The sequence below is a fragment of the Pseudochaenichthys georgianus genome, unplaced genomic scaffold, assembly GCF_902827115.2.
Source record: "Pseudochaenichthys georgianus unplaced genomic scaffold, fPseGeo1.2 scaffold_579_arrow_ctg1, whole genome shotgun sequence".
NCBI lineage: Eukaryota > Metazoa > Chordata > Actinopteri > Perciformes > Channichthyidae > Pseudochaenichthys > Pseudochaenichthys georgianus.
The window spans coordinates 10,867-35,758 of record NW_027263138.1 but is presented as its reverse complement, the minus strand read 5'-3'; the positions used below and the strand labels follow the sequence as shown (position 1 = coordinate 35,758).

General features: G+C 41.1%; 1 protein-coding gene across 3 annotated transcripts in view; it reads right to left on the bottom strand.

Annotated features, from left to right (window-relative positions):
• Window positions 1–23,453, bottom strand: part of gas7a (growth arrest-specific 7a) — a 57,468-nt gene extending 34,015 nt beyond the window's left edge. The window contains exons 1-5 of one of the 3 annotated variants that reach the window (XM_034079268.2): window positions 23,351–23,453; window positions 12,871–12,994; window positions 7,099–7,176; window positions 3,767–3,849; window positions 1,630–1,692 (exon numbers count right to left, since the gene is read on the bottom strand). In XM_034079268.2, coding sequence (XP_033935159.1) covers window positions 1,630–1,692; window positions 3,767–3,849; window positions 7,099–7,176; window positions 12,871–12,994; window positions 23,351–23,353 — 351 coding nt within the window. In that variant the 5' untranslated portion in view covers window positions 23,354–23,453. Of the gene's footprint in view, window positions 1–1,629; window positions 2,285–2,818; window positions 3,010–3,766; window positions 3,850–7,098; window positions 7,177–12,870; window positions 12,995–23,350 lie in introns of those variants that run through there. The other 2 variants (XM_034079270.2, XM_034079269.2) reach the window with 2 other exon arrangements.
• Between the last annotated feature and the right edge of the window lie 1,439 nt (window positions 23,454–24,892).

The following is a 24,892-nucleotide window of genomic DNA, read 5'->3' as shown; positions in this document are numbered from 1 at the left end:
AGGGTTGTGTAATGCAAGGTGCACCGTGATGAACAAAAAGACACCTTTTGTGGACTGACGACATCCAAGCAGCTGGGTGTTTTGTTTCTTTTACCTTCATTAACTGCAGCAGAAATATTTAATATTCACGCCTCATCCCGGTTTAAACTGCTGCAATGGACACTCAATATTGGTATCCCATTTATTGGCTGCATTATCAAAAAATCTCATTTCTCTGTAATTCAGTTTATAAGGAACTATTTAAAATATACAATTTTATTACAATATCCAAAAATTGCTTTAATGCCAAAGCTCAAGATTACATTTCTTTATTTTTTATTTAAAAGCACTTGACTCCTGGAACAAACTACGTACCTTAAAAATGTGTATCTTTTAGATATTTTATAAATGTGTTCTTTTAATTGTAATTATTTTAAATGAAATGATCTATCCAATTCTGAGTGTTTGTACAAACTTTGAGTGAATTACCTTGATCAAATGATCCACGTTCAATGCAGATTTCTATGGTTTGTACTGAAACGGTACTTTCATTTTCACATCTTGTCCTTATTTATGAATCAAATGATTTGACCCAATTGAACATTTTCAATGGCTTTTAGTTTTTAATAATGGCCTCTCTATCTGTTACTATCCCTTTTGTTGTTGTTTTCCTTTTCTTTAAAAAGCCCTACAAAGAGAAGAAGATACATTCTTCCAAACAGCACGTCTTCAGTTCACCCCCCCTCCAGTGTTTTCCATTTCAACACCCATTAATCAGTGCTATTGCTTTTGTCACCATGGAAACTGGACTTGCTGCATCTCACGCAGGTCTGCTGGGCTTTCCACAATAGGCAGACTGACGGCTCCCGTGGCTGCAGCAGGTCAGTGAGCCCAGCGAGCGCAGAATCAGACCCTGAGAGACACACAACCACCTCTTGTCTGTCTGTCCTCCCCCCCCCCCAGCACCAACACTACACGGCCCCCTTCCCACAGATTACATAACCACAGCTTCAATATGGACATCGTAAGACACTGTGACATAAAGAGCCCATTCAATCCCTCCTCTATATTCTGTCATAAGCCTCAGGTACAGATGAGCCCAAATACTACGACAAGATAAAGGGGGGGTTCCTCGTACTCTAGGGCACAAAGTGTTCACTCCTCAAACGCTGCTGTGTGACCTGTGCTGCCCTGCACATCACATGTGAGGGGAGAACAAGGGGGGATATCACACGGAGAAACAGCTCGGTGACAAACAAGCTCAGAGACCGAGAGCTTTATCTTATTGTAGATACCAACAGCTGTCTGCAGAACAGCCTCCCTTAACATTTAGTGAAGATGGTAAACACATTACAGGGTCTGAGAGCATTCATTAATCGCTGACAGGCAATAAATCAATATTATGGATCGAGGCCAGTCAGTCAGCGAGACAGACATGAGTACAAGACTACTGGGCAGCTTCTTAATTCAGACTCATGTGGTAGTTAATATGCAGGGAGCCCCGGGTTACTCCTCAAGAACCCATAATGCATTATGATGTGAGCATGAACAGGATGTCAACAGATGATAGTAAGAACTTATTTCTGGAGATTGAGAGAAAGCAGAAGAGGAAGAAGAAGAAGAGTGAAGTTGGAGCTCCGGGGTACTCACCGTGATCTTGGTCTCCTTGACCTCCCTGATCTGCCTCCTGGCCGGTGAAACGGAGCCGGGGGGCTGCGGGGCGAGACAGGAGGGGTCGTCAAAACTCTCCTCAGTGTCAAAGCTGGCTTCCATCATCCTCCCTCTCACCTCCTGCTGCTTCTCTATGCTGGGAAAGCCTCACCGCTCTCTCCTCTCTCTTTCTCTCTCCCTCCACTCACCGAGGCTGCCTTCAGTCTCACAAGCTATGTAGTGAGTGGAGAGGAGTCGTGTTGCAAGAGGTGGGGGAGGGGAGAGGAGGTGTAGCGCTGGGAAGGTAGCGTAAGGGGGTGAGGAGGGGGATTCTGCGGCCGCGTGACCAAAAGTCTAGCCCCCGGATAAGCTGCTGTCACACGAGTTTCAAGGGTTGAAGGCTGCGAAGGAGATAGATGCTGCCTGCGAGGGGGTCTCTGTGTACCCTCCACCCTCACCCTGCTTCACCTACACCCCTCACCCAACCATGTCCATGCAGAGAAAGAGAGAGAAAAAAAATCCAGCTCCTGGATGGAGAAGAAATAGTAAGAAGCGGAGGGGGTTTATTTACACAATCACTGCTTCACCTCCTTCCCCCGGGAGGCTTGAGAGTGTGGGAGGAGGCAGCAGAAGTGGTGGAGGTGCGGTGGGGGTTGGTTTGATGGAAATGGTTGAATGATTATATTTAAATGACTAATTACGATTGGGAGGGAAACTGGTGGAGGAGGAGGAGGAGGAGGAGGAGGAGGAGGAGGAGGAGGAGGAGGAGGAGGAGGAGGAGGAGGAGGAGGAGGAGGAGGAGGAGGAGCAGCCAATCAGACGCAGCCTCTCTGATTGTGTGTGCATGTGTCGGGAGACATGTGTGTGTAGGATGGAAGGGGTTATGAAAGCGTGATGAGGAGGCACATTCAGGCACCGTAAGTCAACATAATGCACATCATTTGACATATGTGTGTATTCATGTGTGTGTTCTGAATGCAGCACGCATGTTCACAAGATGAGTGTGTGTGCAAGGTGGCAGCATCTCTCTCACATGACAGCGCTTCACCCGAGGCATCAGACACACGCAGCGTGCAGTGCGGAGCGGCTACGACCCGTGATCACTGCATCCCACACGCCTTCTCATCCACCTGCGCTGCTCTAACAACACCGTCACATGCACGAACGGGCACATGAACCACGTTCTCACCTTTGCTGAACAAAACATGGCGGCGGCCATCAGCTCTGACCAACACTATCCCAGTCCAGGATCCAGTCCGCGGCCCCAGTGCTCCCAACCGTCTTGGCAGGGCTCCTTTCCAAAACTGACAAAGTCTTGACAAGTGGAGTCCAAATCTCAGCCCATATGGCACCGACTGCCCGTCCATCTACACTCTCCTGTGTGATCATGACACGGTATGCCCTCATATGACTCGTAATTAGTCACGTGTGTTGGCATGTAGTCGAGGTTGGCCCAGGTCCACCGGAGCGGATCTGCTTTCAGAAGGCAGGGCGCAGCAGCAAGTGCTGATAACAGATTGTGAACTGAAAATGTTCTCACATGGGAGAGAGCAAGTGTGGATTTTAGGTTGTTGCACTCAAGCGGCAGCCGCTCCAAAAGAGGACAATAGAGAAAAGCAGCAAGTCTTCAAATTTAAGGAGCTGGGATTTAGGGGTGGGCAATTAGATGGATATGTTGGCTATAGATGAATGGAATCCATTGCCGGTTGTATTCTTTGAGCACTAAGGATTATGGGCTGGCTTTTCCAGTGGCAGCGGCTGTTAGCGAAGCATTCTCAGCAAGATTCGCAAATACTTGTGCAAATGGCCAGTTTAAGAATATTTTACCTGCACTACATGTGTGCAACAATTGGTCTGTTTGGGTCCTTCAGCTTGAAACCTGAATTTAATGGTTACTAGATTATCAGATTATAGCTAATTCACTTTCTTTTAATATCCATATATGCACCTGACATAACGGATGAGTTTGACAACACAATAACAAGACTGTCTTCTCGAGATGAACAACACTATCAGTCAATTCAGCAAATCCAGATGAAGAGGAGGAGGTTGAGGAGGATGGATGGATAGATCAATGAAACAAAGATATTGTTTTTTTTCCCAGCTTCCAACAAAGCAGATCATTCTTACTGCCTACCCGTTTGCTCATGGTGGGTCTCCTCAAAGCAACATCAGCGGCCTCTGTGAGACTGGTCCTCGAACTGCTGTGGCATCCGTTGGCTGAGGACAAAAACAATTACAATCACATATTATTGATTAAAGTGAGGGCTGGAGGCTTGCTTTTGTGAAATAACTTCTCATAACTGAGCAGATGGGAAGAGCTGGATCAACAGATTCAGAGGCAAATCAATTGCAAAGGTCAGATCTTGAAATGTGACATCCTAATGCTGGTTTGTCCAAGGACAGATGTATTTGTCCTCAAACCAATATATTAACTTTTCAATGCAGTTTAGTTTATCTTTGTGGAAATTGAATGGTAAGATTTGTTGAATCTTCTTGTCACTACATTTGTCTTAATTCAGCTTTCCATTCCCTACATCCATTTATCCACATATTGAAGGCATGTCATTAAGGAACTACGCTTAACGTCTCTGTAGCAACATCCCTGGTTTCATGCTTTAGGCCCTTAATGGTTCTTCATCGTCTGTGATTCATGAGCTGTCTGTTCGCTGCATATCAACTCGTCCCATCTCCAGCTGAAGGTAAACACGTGAGCCCAGCAGAGTGTGACTCCCTAGGCCACATATTAAAGCCGCGGACGCTGGTCGAAGTAGGAAAACCAGGCCAACTTAAAGTAACAATCACGAGCATCAAGACATGTACCTACCACCTTTGTTGACCTCTGTTAATGACCAGCACAAATCAATAGGTCCCTGGCATATGTAACTGCGAAGAACAACAGTAAGTCAAATTCACACCAAAGCGAGGAGAAACAGGCATTATATTACTCCGCGAGGGCTCAATAAGGCTAGATGATGAAAATGGAGCAAACAGTCAGCCCTTTCAGACTTGCTTTTAACCTAATCATAAAGAAAACAGATCATTCAACATCTGTGTAAATATGCAAATTCAGTTTTCCCCCCAGAGATGAGAAGATTGATGTTTCTCTCGTGCATCTTTTAAAGGGGCCCTATTATGCTAATGTTCTGGTTCATATTTGTATTTTTTCTACTGTGACGTGTCTACAAGCTTTAATGTTCAGGAAGCTCTTTATTTTTTATTTGGCCGGCTCTGTTGTGATTGGTCAACTGCTTAGTGTTGTCCGACCCCTTAGCAACAACAGTATCTCTTACAATGTGCTAGCCAATAGTGTTATATAGTAGTAGTGTCAATATTTTAAGGTAAACAAAGGAGTCCAATGGAAGTGTTTCAGGCAGGGGGGGAAGTGTGTTGGAGAGAAACTCCCTCTGGAGGGAACTTTGGGATGTTTGGGATTTACATTAATTATTAAATGTGCCAACTGCTAGGACTGTCTTAGGGAAGACAGCTTTTAGATGCGCAGCTCCTCTGTCTTGGAATAGTCTGCAAATTAAATGGAAACTGAACAATCTGGTGCCACTAAATGTTTTTAAAGCTCGGTTGGATGCTACTCAATCGGAAGCTATTGGTACCTGTTTATGTGGATAATTTTGTAAATGATGCTGGATGATGTCCTTTTGTTGTTCTATTTATGCTTTTATGTTTCATGTGGAACTACTTGAGCAGGTCTCCCTTGGAAAAGAGATCAATGATCTCAATGGGATTTTATCTGTATAAATAAATGTTTGAAATGAAATGAAATGACATGCACAAAAACCTATATAACACACTACAGGGAAGGGAAAACCTCCAAAAAAGCAAAATAGCGGTGGAAACAGGAAGTAGTTACTGAAGGCAGTTTATAACAGCTGAGTAGGTGGATACACCTTTGTAAAAAGGTATGAGTTACAACACATGACTGTCGGGTTTCAAATATACAACCAGAATAATTTAGTTTCATTATTCTATTCTTGTCAAGGCACACATCTGTATTAACATCGCATTGGCTCTCAATAGACTGTTTAATTCATGATGTATTTTTGGAGGCCGATCCGGAAGTAAGCGTGGAAAGGGATCCCTCGACAAAAGATCCATGGAATTCTTCCATTGGATTTTTGTATATGGCAGAAAATAGCCTTTGTGGCAAACACAAGTTTATAACACCTGTTTGTTCAGCAGGGTAGTCTCCACACATTAACACCACTTTATGACTTTGGAAGATTAATTGCAATCTCCAAATGTAGAAAGCTCATGTTAACGCTATAAACTAACTAGATCACTGTCGCACATCAACAGCGCTAAGCTAAATGCAGACTTGTGTCGGTGTGATGACGTTTTGTACTTTATTCAGTGACTTGTTAGCAAACGCCATTTTTATGACACATATGAGCTTTGGAAATGTGTTGGTACGTATTTCAAGAACAAAAAGTGAAAATCTCTTAAGCTTGTGTAACCAAATGTCTTATTTTAGGCATCACAGTGTTAAAATGCTAACTCATTTCCAGGGTTTAAGGACTCATTACTGCACCACTTTATTCCACAATCCCTTAAAATGCAAAGACAGATATTTGAATCTTAATCTAAATTTAAGCTTCAAATGTTAAATAAAAAAATAAAAAAGGCTCTTTTGGATTTATGCATTATTGTACATATGTTGCTGCACGCAATTATACGTGATGCCTTGGCTAGTGTTCAGAGATTCAGACACTGCCAGACTATTTAGCTCTTTCCACCAGTTTCCTTCTCCAGAGGTGAGAGGAGACGTCCAGGCGGATCAAATATTAACCTGGCCTTAATTAGATGTCTCTCCCTCTCTTAGGAGGGTCGCACTTGTCTGGTTGAATGCTGACAACCTCCCCTGCAGCACACTGGCTTTCCTTCTAAGTGTGTTTGGGCCACATGCCAGCAGAAAGAAGAAAACCATCTGCTATCTGCTAAGATGCTGTTAGTGAGGATGCTGGCAGCCCTGAAACATAATAAGCCAGTCGTTAGGAACATTTCCTCCAGTGAGGTTCTTGATCATCTGGGACGCAGCAGAGAAATGTATTACAAGGGATTTGTAAAAAAGCTTTTGGGAAAATGTGTCTAAGTCTCTTGGAAAAAGAGTGATTAATTATAATGTGTCAGTTTAACTGCTCAGCAGAAGGAATCTGGTTTTAAGAATAATACGCAGATTACTTCTGCTGATGACTGGATGCCAAGGGCTTAATGTGTCTAAGGAGTTGTGTTGAACAATTATAACCTGTGGCAAATGTCTTAATGAAAAGAGCAATTTGGCAATGAATACAGATGTCACAAGCTCTTTATATTTGTCATTCCTTACCTCCTAGATCTTCTAAAGTAAACTTCAACTTCGCTGCTTCTTGTGCTCATGTTTTGTATCATATGTTGGTTCCCTTTAGAAACTGTGTTGAAAAGAGGCTGGCTGAGGGAATAAAGGCCCAGATTTACCATATGGTGAGGCGCTCTGTCGTGCCAGCGGTCTCTGTGGGACCTCAGCTGACAGGGAGGGACGTCGCCATGTTGTTTCTGGAACGATAAAAACAACAGGGAGATGACAGCTGAAAGAAAAAAGGTAGCACAGAACATCAGCCCCTTCACAGCAAAATCTGGACATTAATATTGCTCTCCAGATGGCGGCAATTATGCCATCAGCTTTATTGCAAAAGGATGTTTGGAATGTGCATCGTGGTTTTGCCACACTTGGAGCACTTTGGTGTAATGAGGTTGATCCAAGGATGCAAAGTGAACGGATGTGGGTCCTTCCAATTTATTTTTGCTTTAATCTCAGAGATTTTCAGATTTTTTTTTCTTGCAAATGTACAACTTTAAAATCTCAGAAATGTTTAGTTTTTTTGCTTGAATACGTGTGGGATTTTTATTTTTCGTGACTTTGTTCTCAGACTTGCCCCCTCCTCCTGCAGCTGTGTATTTATTATTTTACTTACTATGGCTCTTATAGACCATCATCAAATGTACACTTATTTAAAATGTATATATGCGATCATTTGGGGAAATATGCTGATCACATTCATGTTCCTCAGGGGATAAACCTTCTCCATTTTGGACTTTTCTCTCTCACACTGATGTGAGTGGATTCTTTGCAATACTTTTTAAAAATCTAACTGGCAGTTCATAATGAAATGTTCTGCTGTTCATGCTCCACAAGGAATACAATGTTCAGATTTCAATGACAGTTCCAAACAAACCTTCTATTTTGTGCATGTACTGTAGGTGTAACAGCCAAAAACCATTTCTGGGAGGAACAGGCCTTTTAAGACACTTCACCCCAAATTGCTCCTGTGGGGATTGCCCTCAGTATTGAGTATGTAAGTCTAACAAGTGACTTAATGTAATGTAATTTCCTAGAAAAACAGATTCATGTATAACCTCCTGGATGATTTCCTGATTTATTTCTGAGTCTCCGCCGCCTACCACGCAGAGTAATCAGGAATCATTCCACTTAGTGTTGAGTGAAGTCCTTTACGCTGCAACAGCTGTGGCTGAATCGCTGTTACTCTGTGGTCCTTAAGTGCAATCAAGTAAACTCACCAAATGTCCAAATACAGTTTGTGTGTGTGTGTGTGTGTGTGTGTGTGTGTGTGTGTGTGTGTGTGTGTGTGTGTGTGTGTGTGTGTGTGTGTGTGTGTGTGTGTGTGTGTGTGTGTGTGTGTGTGTGTGTGTGTGTGTGTGTGTGTGTGTGTGTGTGTGTGTGTGTGTGTGTGTGTGTGTGTGTGTGTGGTGTGTGTGTGTGTGTGTGTGTGTGTGTGTGTGTGTGTGTGTGTGTGTGTGTGTGTGTGTGTGTGTGTGTGTGTGTGTGTGTGTGTGTGTGTGTGTGTGTGTGTGTGCAACACGTTCTCACTCTCATCCCGTCACATATGTGTACACCAATGTGTTTAATACTGGCAACTTCTAATTGTGGGAAAAACGAAAACGTTCAGTAGAGACGTCCCATAGAACATTTTGCGAAACACAATAGTGTAGTGTGTAGTTCTGGGGGGGCGTTCGATTCCAGGTGGTTTCGTTCCATTTCAAACAGCTGTTTGACGCTGTAACCTTGGCGCACTGCCACTCCAACATCCAATCCCAGACCTTGAAGAGTAATCACGGGGACTGTAGTCCTAAACGATAGCTGGGGATTCTGGGTAGTGTAGTGTAGTGCCATCCTAAACTCAAACATTTTGACAATCGCAATGATGCTCGAAATGTCCCTTATAGGCCTACGTCAGTTTCCGGTTATTTTTATTGTTAAATTCAGTTCCTGACGAACGCCAAAAAAGACCGAGATTATGGAATTAAACCAATAAATAAAAGCAAGGATAATTGTGTGTTATTGGTGAGTAAATAACAGTGTGTTATTTTGAAAAGAATAATACATTAGAAGGAAAAAAAGATTTTAAAAATACGAGGCTCTGAGCCCCGTGTATTTTCCTCACAGACGTAAGGTAATCTTCGTCATAACTAGCAAATTAAACATCATGTACATGTACTGCACAAATAATCAGAAATAAAAACTCATTACTCGCATACAATGACATCAAAACGCATTTTAATGGCCAAATGAACCTTAAAATAGGCATTTTCACCGAGAATAACACGAAGGACAGCCATTGTTGTTGATCACGTGGTCTGGGAGCTGTTGCAGCGTCCATAGCAACCACCTTAGCAACCATGAATGTGTACACATTCATGAAGTAATCTTCGTCATAACTAGCAAACTAAACATCATGTACATGTACTGCACAAATAATCAGAAATAAAAACTCATTACTCGCATTAAAATGAGATCAAAACGCATTTTAATGGCCAAATGAACCTTAAAATAGGCAGTATGAAGGTCTATGGGACGCCCTGCCCGTCGAAGCCTGACGGGCAAGGGGTCCGCTGTGTCCGCAATGAAGGTCTAATGGACGCCCTGCCCGTAGAAAATGACGGGAAAGGGGTACCCTGTACGTAATATAGCGACGGGGAGGGGCCCTGACCGTCCGTCAATATGTGACGGGATGAGAGTGAGAACGTGTTGGTGTGTGTGTGTGTGTGTGTGTGTGTGTGTGTGTGTGTGTGTGTGTGTGTGTGTGTGTGTGTGTGTGTGTGTGTGTGTGTGTGTGTGTGTGTGTGTGTGTGTGTGTGTGTGTGTGTGTGTGTGTGTGTGTGTGTGTGTGTGTGTGTGTGTGTGTGTGTGTGTGTGTGTGTGTGTGTGTGTGTGTGTGTGTGTGTGTGTGTGTGTGTGTGTGTGTGAGAGCTTTTACTATAATGTTGCTTTTAAAAATACAGCTTTGAGGAGCAATACACTCCGAGAAACGGATTTGAATATCACATTCTCTTCATTTAAACAAGCTTATTTCTTAAATTATACCACTTTACTATACTTGACATTACATTTTATACTGCTGTTTTATACTATAAATTGTTATATTAAAGTATAAGCTTCCACCTTGTATATATCTTATACCGTCGTATATTATCTTATGTTAATGTCAAAATGTTGTTTTGCTCTAAAAACAGAAAAACACTAAGGATCATTAAATAATCATATATTATTTATTAAATTGTGTATATAGAGAGATACTAGTGCTGTCAATTAATAAACAAATTGAACCGTGTTCATCACTATAACAATGTTTAAAAGTAGTTTAAAATACTGGGAATTACCTTTATTTTGAGGTGAGATCAAAACAAATACACATGTTTTTGTTTTTTAAGGTTACTCTTTACTTTATCATATGATGATTTCTAAATCCGACAATTTTCCGAACCTACAGTAGGAACCCTGTCCTATTATCTTCCACTCCGGTGCAAAAATATAAGGAACTGGCGCATTGTTCAGCAGAATGCTTTCCCTCTGTTTACACCTCACTAAAGCAAACGAGTGCAGTTACCATTTGTCATGGATCAGGTGAGCCGTTGCCTTACTGCTTCAGTCAGTGCGATACACGTAGTGTGTGCCGCTTCCTTTGCCTTTTCACTGCAATGCAATTTGTGATAAACATCTGTGCTGTAATTACAAGAGGAAGTTTGAATCAAACTTAAGAACGTGATTCATTTGAGTTTCTTTTATTTAAAGGTGGGGTAGGTACGTTTCAGAAACCGGCTCGAGATACACTTTTTGTTATATTCCATGGAATGCTCTTAACATCCCGATAGCAATGAATATCTTAAGTGCTTTGACAAAAAATCCATACAAAAATGTCATCTGTAGAAGCCGTAATACTGTAAAAAGTACAACGAATCCGTTTAGCCGGCCCGGCTAAACGGATTCGTAGGCCATTCATTGAATGGCCTACCTGCCTGTCAGCCTTCCATCGGGGCACAAACTTATCTCGTGCCCTCATTGGTCATGTGCGCGTTCGTGTGCGTTGGAGGAGGGGCTCTATAAGGAAGTGGCAGATTTTCTCCGGTTGTGTATTTTCAAATTCTAGCGATCTCGAGCCGGTTTCTCAAACTTACCTACCCCACCTTTAAAGTTAAAGCTTCGAGATTAATTGCGAGCCTTCAAGCATTTTGACAATATAAATTAATTTCAATTTAAGTGCTTACTCTGCTGCAATTAATCAAATCCCCCAATGTCACTTTTGCATTGTAATTTTGATTTGCTCTTGTATATTTTGTATCTTTGATTTTTTCGTCTTATTATAATTTTTCACTTTCCCTATTTATCTGATTCTAATCTGCGGTTCAGGCTCATTTTATCTTGTGGCTAATTGTAAATAGTTTAATGTTTCTATCAAATGAAATGCTACCAAATGAAAGCAAATGTCCTCATACACAATCAAATGTTTTGGCCTCAGTTCTTCCTTTGCAATTTCCTCTCTAAATCTCACTCTCATATTTACAACACCAAAGGGATTAAATGTAAGATTTCCACTGATCCTCATTTGTACGGTCCACCCACTCCAACAAAAGACTAAAACACAACAAGCAGCTTTCTAATACACACTGTTGGCATCTCTTTCGACACACACAGTCTCTGCGGTAGCTTTCTGAAGCTCCGCCTTTACACCAAACAACAGCAAACTGTAACACAATAGTAGCTTCTGCAGCATATGGCTGCTGAATGTAAAAATAGCTTTAGTTTTTCCCTGCTGCTCAGTGTGTGTGTAATGTGATCCAAAGTGCATCACTGCCAGAGTTGTTGTTGATGCAGCCTTTTGTCAGTCCTGTGGGAGTCTGCCCTATCCCCCTGGTGTTATTCCCAAATGAGGTGTAAAACACACACACTCCAGAGCAGATGTTTGTGAAAGGTCGCCGGCCTCCCAGCCTCTGTACTGTATTAATATAACTCTTTACTCTCTTGTTAGGTAGCAGCGGGTTAGAGCAGAAGACAACATTCCCTCTAAACCCTCAGATCTCACTGCTGAGGTTCTGGCTGTGCAACACGTTCAAGATAATCACATTAAAGCGGAGCGAATCGGCAGGTCCACATGAATGGACTGCTAAGACTCCATAATGGGGGGGAATGATAATGAGTCTTCTTAGATTGCGGTGCGAACAGCTCAATAACAAGATAAGCAAATTACATTTAAAGGATTGTGACTGTCCATTTCCTTCGTTTTGCTTTGCAGGGAAAACCTTCTTTGCAATATCTTATTATGCGATAGCCGATATTATCTTCATTTAACTGTTTAATTTGATGATGATGATGGCATAGTTAAGTTGAGTGCTATTGGTTGCAACTCCTGTATCTCATCTGCATTTTTCATGCAAACATTTAAAAAAAATGCAGATTTTAAGCCATTCAGATATGGAGATTTCCTGCTTTTAATGTTTAATGATTTATATATTTCAATAAATCAACTTGGAATTTGAAGACCTGGAATAGTTTTCACTATTTTCTTTGTCAGATCATTTTAACGGTTGAGATCTGTCCGGACTAAAGTGGTTTACCAAAATTAAGAAAAAACCTGATTATAAAACTTTTTTTCTCATATTTTTCTTTTCACTTGAATTCAGTCTGCAATAGAAAAAACAATGTATTTTGTACAGTTGTATACATTACATTCTGATTGAAAATCAATTTACAAAAATAAAGCACATGTCCTAAGTCTAGCTTATTAGAGAGCTCAACCAATGATAACATCTGTTTTATGATGGAGTCAGAAGATTACTGTAGTTTGACTGGATAACACTAACCATTATTACATCATCATCCCCATGCTTCAAAACAAACCTTCCTCACAACAATCCCGGCAGAGGTTGCTTCATGTTTTGCGGCCGGTCTCTCACCTTTACTGCAGCTGTTGACGTAGTAGCGGAGTCCCTCTGGTGACGTGTAGCTCCTCCACCCGGGGGGTAGAGGTCTGAGGTCAGTCTCCTCTCTTGGTGCAGCCGAGCTCCCAACCGCTGGCTTCTGTTGAAAGCAAACACTCATTTCAACCACTTTAGATTCTATGACTTTATTCTACTTCAATGTTTATAATATACTAAACGGGAGCATTATATAGATATTCTCCTGCACTGGGTCCTCATACTGTTTACAGCATGTACTGTATAGCCATCACAGTATATTCTGTTATTTCAGTCAGACAACTCACGTGTTTCTTAAAGGTGGGGTAGGTAAGTTTGAGAAACCGGCTCGAGATACACTCTTTGTGATATTCCATGGAATGCTCTTGACATCCCGATTCTTTCACACACAGTGACGTCACGAGCTACCCACAATGCAACACGCGCCATATATATATATAAATACATATAAATACGCCATTTTCCTGGAGGTGCAAATATCCTGGAAGTGCAAATATAAACAGCTAGCTAACGTAGCCAGGCAGAGCGCACTAGGTTTTTTTTCTGAATTATCGACCGAAGAAATCGCTGCATGTCTTCGGATTACATCTCTGGACTGGAGGGGTGTGCTCTAGGTCGTTACCAGCGTAAACTAGAGCTGTGTGGGTTGTCGGATTGCCCTTACAGACTGCCTGCAGATGTATGGAAAAACGACAGTGGCCTTTGTCGATTTTGGCAGCATCTACGTCTAATTTCTGGAAACACCAGGTGAATACCCCACTTGTCACAATAATATTATCATGCCATTGCATATATGTGGTATTTTAGAGTTGACTAGATATTGATTAAGGCAATAGACTATGATATTCAGTACAGGAAGCTTAGCAACACCTAGACGGTGTACGGCTGCTTGCACCTCGCGTAAAACGGCGGATACCGGAAGTACGGTGTCGCGCTCGGCCCAATACTCGTATGTGTGTGTGAAAGAATAGCAATGAATATCTTAAGTGCTTTGTCAAAAATCCATACAAAAATGTCATCTGTGGAAGCCTTAGTACTGTAAAAAGCACGACCAATCATCTGAGCCGGCCCGGCTAAAATAACTGGATGGCCTACCTGCCTGTCAGCCTTCCATCTGTGCACAAATGTATCTCGTACCCTCATTGGTCAAGTGCGCGTTCGTGTGTGTTGGAGGAGGGGCTCTGTAAGGAAGTGGCAGATTTTTTCCGGCTGGGTCATTTCAAATTCTAGCGCACTCGAGCTGATTTCTCCAAAATGACCTACCCCACCTTTAATATGTTTATTATAAGCAGTATATAGTTTGAGTTTGGCGTCTAGGCTCAGGCCTCATCACTCCACAGATGTACATAAAACATTGAGTGATGATTAGATAACTATCCCCGACCTACAGGTGGAAGCTGGGGTGGTGATGGTGGGGCAGGCAAGCAGCAGCATCATGAAACACAGCAGCAGGAACATGAACGTAGCAATAGCAAGTGAACACGGCAGTGGCAGCATAGCGAGGCAGAGGCAGGAATACCTGGCAGCTTAAATAGAGTGGCATGTTTAGGAGAATGTGTTTGGTTGGTTGTAACGGAGCCTACACACGGCGGCGTGCGTTGCCGCTTGGCGGTGGGCGCGTCTTGAGCTTGGGGAGTCAACGCGAGCAACGCGACCAACAACCTATCACATGAATGTCCCGCCCCGGACATACAAAGCAAAGCATTCATGCTACATCCATGCTGGCTAAATATACTGTCTATGCTTGCTAGCTGTCCATTCAAACGAAGTACACTGGATATAAACTCCCCAAACAAGCGAAAACCTACCAGTTTCACCCACTGCCTCTGCCACCTCCCCCCATGCCTGGCTCCTCCGGTTTGTATCCCTGTATGTAAAGAGGGACTGGTCATATAGTACCGGGTGATTCCCTACCGCCACGATAATTTTCTCCTCCATTTTTTGACATATGGGAAATAACTGCGGTCTGGCTCTCCCAACATACACACGGTTTGATTGGCTAGCGCTTGTACTGTCAGATTTGCATACGTGGGATTTTATTGGCTGACGCCTCCGTCAGAACATTGCTCTACTTTTGCAGCGAGCACCGCGAGAGAAGCTACGCTTTGCTCCCACAATGCAGTTCGGCGAATCGTGACGTCACCCCATTCAAAGTGAATGGGCAGAAGCGTTGAAGCGGCAACGCACGCCGCCGTGTGTAGGGACGAGGTGCGTCACGTGTTAATGTATCATTGGTGCTCGAGTTGACTGCCTGAACTAGCAGGCGTCGCCCCATTTATGTGCATTCTTTGTATGTTTCATTCACATATATTATAGTGTAAAATATAATTTATTTGCTGTTTTTAATTTGTTGGATTCTAATGTTTCTTACATTACTTGTACTTTTTAAATATATTCAACGAGCACTGTTGAAGGGAGCCTGTAACTCAAGTCTTTTATAGCCCACAACTGCTTCACAGTTTCTGTAGGTGCATAATATAATAAAATAACTTAAAGATAGGCAAACAATGTTTCCTGGTGTTTACTTCCTGTAAAATATCATCATTAATCATTAAAGAGGACATATTATGCTAATCCGATTGGTTAGCTTGCTGGTGTGATCGGCCAACCGCCCAGAGATTTCCCGCCTCTTGGCGAGTACAATTGGTTGGAGCGCTAGCCAATGGAAGTGTTACAAAGCGATGTCCAATGGAGGCTTTTCAAGCAGGGGGGGGGGTGGAGAAACTCCCTCTGGAGGGAATTTTGGGAATTTAGCCTTTGCAGACCATTTACATGCAATAAAACCTATAGAAAACACTACAGGAAAGGGAAACCCCAGAAAGCATAATGGGGCCTCTTTGAGACTAGGTTACATGAACATCTCACAATTTAATGCAATTCAACAAAGTGGCCCTGGCATATATTCTGTTGTTGTGTGTTTGGGGTTCTGGTTGAATTTTATTGTAAACCCTTTTAAAATGAGGAGAATGTGTCCTACATTTCCAGTAGGTTACAAAGTGCTACTGATTTGCTGGAGGCTACAGGAAGAACAATCTCTCCTAATCGAGTTGATAAATCTTGGGACAAAAATGAAGCAGAGCGTTTGCTGAATAATGTGGACATAACTATTGAGGACCCTAATGGCTATGGAAATGGGTAGCTCGATTAATCCTGAGTAAGGGAACATTGAGTAGAAAAGTCCATAATGTGATGCTGCTGCTTCATTACATTTTATGCATTTCCACAAGCTTGCATATACAGTAAATGTAAATCTCATGGCAGCCTCTGCATTATGTAATGTTATTATCATAAAATCCCCATTTTGCTTTTCAGCATTACTCTGAATAATGGTGTTTTTCATATGGTGAAATACGAGCCACTAAATGGATAAATAATGATAAATGCTGCATCTTATCAGCAGTCCCCAGGAGCCTCCACCACTGAGGCTGCACACACACACTGTATACTGGGCCAGAGATGACTGCAGTGTGCTTTACAATAAGAAAGCTGCTTTTCATCTGCACCCATCGCTGGCTGGCTTGTTCATTTTCAGACGCAGTGGTGCGTAGCTCAGATCTGTCTGCTGAAGTTCAGCAAGCAGCACTCCAATCAGACTTCTGAGGGATAGGTGGGCGGATGGGTTTGGACAGATATATAAATGGGGAGATTATTAGCTGAATGATAAAGGAGTCATATCATGTTCTATTGCTCGCATCGGCAACAGGGCAGAGTGGGAGGATAAAGCCGATTGATGTGAAACATTAAAGGACTTTCAATCTCTGCTCCTGATTTGAGTTTGCAGGGTGAGCTGCAGCCTGCAGACAGCATCTGCTGCAGTATTCTAGATACACAGGGGAAGTTTGTTACACCTAAAGGATAGGAGACCTAGAAATTAAACTAATGTACAGCTTGTGTTGCATTACATTGTTTCTAGCAGGACTTTTTCTTGTCAGAAAGAACATTTATGTTGACAGTTGACAAGCTCTCTGTCACGATTCTTACTGTACAGTATGTCATGTCACGGTTTTAGTTTTGTGTGTCTGGTAATGGGTTTTGTTTTGCTGTTCTTTTCCCCCTGTGTTTTCCTCCCTGTCGTTAGTTTCCCTGGTGTGTCTGATTGTCTGATTGTGTTCACCTGTGGCCCTTGTGTTTCTCCTTCCCTGCCTGGCTGTTTCTCGTCTCGTGATTACCCCTCCCTGTATTTACTCTTGTCTCTTCCTGTGTTCAGTGTCGGTTCATTGTTTGTCTTTCCCTTCATGTTACGCTCCATGTTTGTCCTTGAAGTTTGATCCTGGATTATTTACTCGTGCTCCCCTGTTTTGGTAATGCAAATGCTTGTTTTCTTTTGTCATCGGCTTTTTTGTAAATTAAAGCTCGCTTTTTGTTAATACTGCATTTGGGTCCTACCTTTTCCACGCACCCTGACACTCTCATTAAGCTAAATGGGGTGGAGGCATATCTGCACCCTTCAAATGTGTCTTTAAATTATTTATGGCAGACAAAGCGCTACATTTGCCAAACCAAGTAAGACATTAGGGTCAAATCATCAGGGCTGATCTATGTGATGATGATGATGATGATGATGATGATGATGATGATGATGTGCAGTGCCAGTTATGCAAACTGAAAGCACAAGCCAAAATTATGTCATGTCACTTTTACATGTGACCACTGACCAGATGTTAAAAAAGTGTTTTTACTGGACTCTACTTTACTGTATCCAGCCCACTTCTGGTGCAATTATAGTAAATCAAAAATTAAAAGCTTCAGGGGGCATATAATGATGCGTTTACAATTCTGCCCACACTCCCATGATGGACAATACATTATCAATACACAATAATATATATTATCATCATAATAACTTAGTGTAATCAACGACTTGAATGAATGATTTATTTCCATGCTGTACTTGATGTATGAGCTATTGATTTTATGTCTTATCAATATATTAATTTGTCAAATTTGCTATTATCTAGTTATTTTGTCATCATTTTTGTTTGTGTTCAATGCTCTTTAATAAATAATATCCAAAACTGTCATCTATCCTACATTATAACTGAAGGATCGAATGGCTTAAGGACAAACTCTTATCATGAGATTTCACATGTCCTCTGGCTTGGAGTGCATCCAAATGCTATCTGAGCTTTAATAGAGGAAAAAAAAGAAACAAAAATCCGAAGATATCACTGCCAAATCCCACAATCCTCTGGGGTTCTGCTCTCAATGCAACCCTGAAACCAGGATCTTCCCTCCACTCGTGTTAGCTCACTTCTCGCTGAATACAGGAAACTAAGAAGACAGGTTGTGTCAGGAAGGACGCCTCACGCTGCTTTACTGAGCTTATTCACAGGACTGACAGGCGAACAAAGGAGGCAATGAGCTCATTTCCTACCAGGAAAATGAGATTAATGAACCTCAGCCTTCTTATAATGGAGTTTACTCCTTATTCATAGGGTTTTATAAACTACAACAGTTCACAGAGGTCCAATTTACTTTAAAAGAAGAAATGTTGTATGAATGGTCTACTGTAGAAAAGCAATCAAAGGAAGCAATATATGGTGGAGCCAGAAAACATAAGGAAATGTGTTTAAAATAGTAGATGGGAGTATTTCATTATCATAAACCTTCTCTTGAATTTGTACTGTATACGCTATCTTAAATTATCTTCTGCGTGTATTTTTAGATACAACGAAAGCACCATTTTCCACATGGTTTGTTGCTGTGTCCTGGGGCAGCTGCTGAGAGTCTCAAACAGAAGCAATTATAAGAAAACAAGAGGCAAGGCTTGGAGAGAAATGTACAGTCACTCCAACAGGATGCTGTGAAATAAAGCAGAGGGCTTGGAAACAGCAATGGGGCCTTTATTCTCTCGGAGGCTGAAAGAGAATATAGCAGCTTATTACTCAGCCTGCTGGCAGATTGCCTTTTGTCCCTCCCAGGGACAGACAGCTTTGAAAAGGATGCAAATGAAGAGAGACTGCACTGACGCTCAGAGATGCTATATATTAGAGGAATACAGGCTGACAAATTAAACAATCCATGGGTTTACAGTTTAAGTTTTACAGCCGTGTTTACCTTCCAAAGTACAAATTAAAGTTATTTTGATTAATTTAAAGACATTTGATATGACCCCATCATGATTTTCCAGGGATGTCCATAACTAAATAAATTCTTAGTGGACTAACACTCATTCGATTTGGTTGACTAATCGATAGTTAATTTAACTGCAAGATCTGTACAACTTTTTGCAGGAATCATGCGAACATTTAACTCAAATCTAGTTGTGTATAGAAAGCTTTAGAAAAACAACTCTTTCCAGGACATGCCAGGGCCCTGCCTGCCTGTAGCTTTGCCGATATCTGTGTTGATAGGTAATAGATTAAGAGCGGTGAATCAGCTTAGACACAGGAAGCGCTCAAAAGTTTGATCTAATTTAGAAGTGATTCCATGTCAGCCACAGCTTGTTACAAAAAACCTGACTGATAGTGTGTTCAACACACTTAAACTAACTTTAATAAATGTCAGGTCTTTGGCAGGTAAAACATTTTTAATCAATGATTTTATCACTGAGCACAATCTCGATTTTATGTTTTTAACGGAAACATGGATTGAACAAAATAACAGTGCAGCTGTTCTTATCGAATCAACCCCTCCCAACTTTAGTTTTATGAGTCAGGAAAGAATGCATAAGAAAGGGGGTGGAGTTGCTATTCTGTTCAATGATTCCCTTCAATGCAGGAAGACATCGTATAGGAACTTTGCTTCTTTTGAATATGTGGCCCTTCAGCTGAAATGCTCCTCTCGAGCTCTGTTCCTAAATATCTATAGACCACCCAAATACTGTGCAAGCTTTTTTGATGAATTTACTGAACTGCTGTCTATAGTGTGTATTGACTTTGACGGTCTAGTCATTGTTGGTGATTTTAACACCCATGTTGACAACCCCCAGGACAGAGGGGCTAAAGAACTGTTTTGTGTTCTTGATAACTATGGACTGACTCAGCATGTGACGGAGCCCACGCACAATAAGGGGCACACTCTGGACTTAATTATCTCAAAGGGTCTGAATATCTCTAAGGTTGTGGTGACTGATGTTGCACTCTCTGATCATTCCTGTGTTTTCTTTGAGAGCTCTATTTCTGTTCACAAAAATGTTCAACAAGAGGTAACCACAAAGCGATATTTAACTGAAAATACTAGGAAAATGTTTACTCAGAATTTTTCTTCCACACTTGCCTCTGCTAACATCTCAGTAAATGAGCTAGTAAATCATTTTAATTCAAAAATTAAATTTGTTATAGATGCCATTGCTCCAACTAGGGTAAAGGAAGTGACTGTGAAGAAAATATCTCCATGGAGAAAGGCCATGACCGTGAGAACAGAGAAAAAAGAGTGTCGAAAAGCTGAATGCAGGTGGCGAAAAACAAATCTCTAGGTGCACTTTGAAATCTATAAAGAGAGACTTGGCCTTTATAATTTGGAATTGAAATTTGCCCGACAGTCTTTCTTCTCTGATATCATTGCCAACAACAAAAACAACGCACGTGCCTTGTTCGCTACCGTCAACAGACTAACTAACCCCCCAGTGTCAGTAGCCTCTGAATTTCTATCCACCAGGGCGTGCAATGAATATGCCTACTTCTTCACTGACAAAATTCAGAAAATCAGACAAGCAGTCAGTGCCTCTGCATCAGGAACAGCAAATGTTTTGTCTCTGCGTCACCATTATCAATTCAAACACCATGACACAATTCCATCAGATTAATGATAAAAACCTAGAGGACATTATACAACTTCTGAAATCCTCCTCTTGCTGCCTTGATATTATTCCAACAGGGTTTTTCAAAAATGTTTTTCCTTGCATGGCCTCAGATCTACTTCATATAGTAAACAAGTCTCTTCACTCAGGTGTTTTTCCACAGTCCCTGAAAACTGCAGTAATTAAACCGCTCTTAAAAAAGCATAATCTAGACGCTTCAGTAATGAACAATTACAGGCCCATATCAAACCTCCCATTTCTAGGTAAAATCATTGAAAAAGTAGTCTTCCAACATTACATTACATTACATTACATTGCATTTAGCTGACGCTTTTATCCAAAGCGACTTACAATAAGTGCGTTCGACCAACAAAATACAACCTTGAAGAAAACAGAATCATATAAGTACATCAGGTTTCATAGAGCAAAAACATTTCAAGTGCTACTCAACTGGCTTTAGATAAGCCAGTCCTTGCTCCTTCAAAAGTTGAGTAATTTCTTGCATTTAAATAGCTGTTTAGATGTGTTCCAGTCAGGATTTCGTCCAAACCACAGCACTGAGACTGCTCTTGTAAAGGTCTTCAATGACATCCACTTAAACACAGACAGTGGCAGAACTTCAGTGTTAGTATTATTAGATCTCAGTGCTGCGTTTGATACTGTTGACCACAACATATTACTAGACCAACTAGAAAACTGGGTGGGACTTTCGGAAACAGTTCTAAATTGGTTTGAATCCTACTTAAAGGACAGAAACAACTTTGTTTCTATAGCTAAATACAAATCTGAGTTGACAAATATGATATGTGGGGTTCCTCAAGGCTCCATCTTGGGGTCTCTTCTCTTTAACATCTACATGCTACCACTGGTTCGGATAATGAAAACAACAAAATAAGTTACCATAGCTATGCGGATGACACACACATTTACATAACCATTTCACCAGGAGAATATTCTCCAGTTAAAACACTGAATAAGTGCATTGAACAAATCAATGACTGGATGTGTCAGAACTTTCTCCAACAAAGATAAAACTGAGGTAATGGTCTTTGGAGCCAAGGCAGAACGTATAAAAGTTAGCGCTGAGCTTCAGCCTGCAATGTTCAAAACAACAGATAAAGCCAGAAATCTAGGTGTAGTCATGGACTCTGACCTGAGTTTCAACAGTCACATTAAAACAATTACTAAATCAGCCTACTATCACCTAAAGAACATATCTAGGATTAAAAGACTAATGTCACAGCAGGATTTGGAAAAACGTGTCCATGCTTGTATCTTCAGTAGACTGGACTACTGTAACGGTGTATTTACAGGTCTCACTAAAAAATCTATTAGAAAGCTGCAGCTGATTCAGAACGCTGCTGCTCGAGTCTTCACTAACACTAAGAAAGTGGATCACATCACTCCTGTTCTGAAGTTTTTACACTGGCTTCCTGTGTGTCAAAGAATAGATTTCAAAAATACTGCTGCTGGTTTATAAAGCACTGAATGGTTTAGGCCCAAAATACATTTCTGATCTTCTGCTAAATTATGGACCATCCAGATCTCTCAGGTCTTCAGGGACTGATCAGCTTTCTGTCCCCAGAGTCAGAACTAAACATGGTAAAGCAGCATTCAGTTATATATCTGGAACAAACTCCCAGAAACCTGCAGGTCCGCAACAACTCTTACTACTTTTAAATCCAGGCTGAAGACTTATCTTTTTGTCGCTGCATTTAATTGAAACTGAGCCGTTGTGTTCATCAGTAAAGTGGAACTTCTGTGTGAACTATTCATATCTTAAACTGCACTGTAACTTTTTATTGTTTCTTTTATTATCTTTTACTGTTTTTAAATGCCTTTCTCTGAATGTCTTTCATTTTTGTAAAGCACCTTGAATTGCCTTGTGTTGAAAGGTGCTATATAAATAAACTTGCCTTGCCAGGCCTTGTCAAGGAAAGGGACGTTTTGGACTCTCTGCTCGAACTGCTTCCCCCGCAACCCAACTCTGAATAAGCGGTTAGAAATGAATTAATTACGAAATCTTAGTTCAGCAAGACCACAATAACTAATAAATTGACTAGTTGACTGAGAGGGAGTAGCCTTAATCTCCAGATGTGTTGATTTTGAATGTTTGTATATCATTGAAGATGAGGTTGCCCTAAACAAATTCTCCTAAATCCAAGAATATTGGATGCAAAATTGATTTTCTACAGATATGTGCTACTCAAAGGATAGAGAGAAAGCTACAAACATATACTGATTTTACAGAATATGATGCATTGCTGCAGATTAAACCTGCCAACAGTACATACAGTAAAGGACTAAAAACACTGGCAGGGAACATATTTCCAGCAGAATCAATACTTTTACCTATTAGTACTTTAACAACATTGTATTTTTAATTATTTTCCTTAGGTAAGGTTTTGAATGCAGGACTTTACGAGTATGAAGCATTTTCATGGTAAACGTGATTTTACTGGAGTAGAGTTGGAAAAGTGCCAAAGATAATTGTTTCAGATTCATATCACATCGCACCCCAGATCTCTGACAGTTATTCTTTTTTCACAACCAGGGTTCTTTACTGTAAATTAATTATTCTATGAAGTGGACAATACAATGTTTTACATTTAAAATATAACTTATTTTGGAGTTTTGGCAATAATTGTTCTGCTTGATATAGATACAAGCTCATTGTTGCTCTAAATAGGAATTAAGGCAATTCAAATACGTTCTTACCATGCTTCTATGCTGTCGTGCTGCACAACTGAATCAGTCAACCCTCCACTGGAAATATGAATGAAAAGACAGAAAGGATTATTAGATGTCATTACTCTCCAATATGATCCAAAGCTTGCAGTGCTGTGGGAGCTCAGAGGGAATGGAGACACACTGAATATCTTTCAAGCTCTTTTTTTCCACTTGTTAAAAAATAAAAAGGCCTGGCAAAGAGAGACGTGCTTTGGTTTGGATCATCATTTTCTATGAGTCTTTGTTGGGCAGAAATGTCCAGTGCCTTTTCCTCTGTGTGAGAAACACAAAAGAGGACACTGTCAGACAGAGTCGTGGTGTACTGCAAGTCTGCGACACAACAAGGACTTTTCTGTCTTCACGACTTCTTCCCTTCTGCTAAATCTCATCGACTCTGTATGCAGTGAGTGACAGTCTGGTAATATTCAGCTAAACAGATGAGGTCTGTCTCTCAGGAGAATGAAACCATTTGTGATTGCACTGCCCGCCCTTTTTGGACCATAAGCTAGATGTTAGCAACAGGTTTACATTCTATTGTGTAGATGTGCACAACAACTGTTATCTAGACTCGATAGCAATTTAAGTCAGATTTCAAAACAAAAGGATGCAAAGGTACAAAAATAAGACTTTAAAAAAAGACATGTCATTCAGACTTTGTGTAACCGCGGCCGCGCACACGGCCTAAAGTTTAGCTGTTCTACTGATCAAATTTGCCCTTTAACTGAATAATATTTAGATTTGACCTGCTTGCTTCCCCCTCCCAACAGTAACTGTCTGCGCTCATTTAGCCGGTTTTTATACGCTGGATACCATTTTAAATAGCATAGTAGATGAATTCATAATAAATTGTTGTTCTTTTTACTTGTTTAAGTATTGTTTGTAAATGTATCTGATATTGATAACTAATGTCATACTCTTGGGAGAAAATCCTTGTCTTAGGCCTTTTTGTTGACTGCCAACTGTATCGTGTTTCCTTAAATTGAATCTGTGGAGTTTTTGCTGTTTGATCAATTTGAGTTAAAGAGCCAATTTGATCAGTAGAACAGCTACATTTTAGGCCGTGTGCCGCGGTTACATTCGGGATGAACACTCTTGGGAGTCGGGAGGCCTGATAATTTATTCCGGCAAATTACTCAGACCTACTAATTAACCTAACAGAAGTTTTTGAGTCTATATAAGTTTACTGCTTGGCTCAGATCCTCCAACGTCAGCAAGATCTCACCTCTATTAACTCCTAAGGAACCAGGTTCAATTACACTGAACAAAAATATAAATGCAACACTTTTGTTTTTGCTCCCATTTATCATGAGAACTCAAAGATCTAAAACATTTTCTATATACACAAAATAACCATTTCTCTCAAATATTGTTCACAAATCTGAAAAAATCTGTGATAGTGAGCACTTCTCCTTTGCCGAGATAATCCATCCCACCTCACAGGTGTGGCATATCAAGATGCTGATTAGACAGCATGATTATTGCACAGGTGTGCCTTAGGCTGGCCACAATAAAAGGCCACTCTAAAAATGT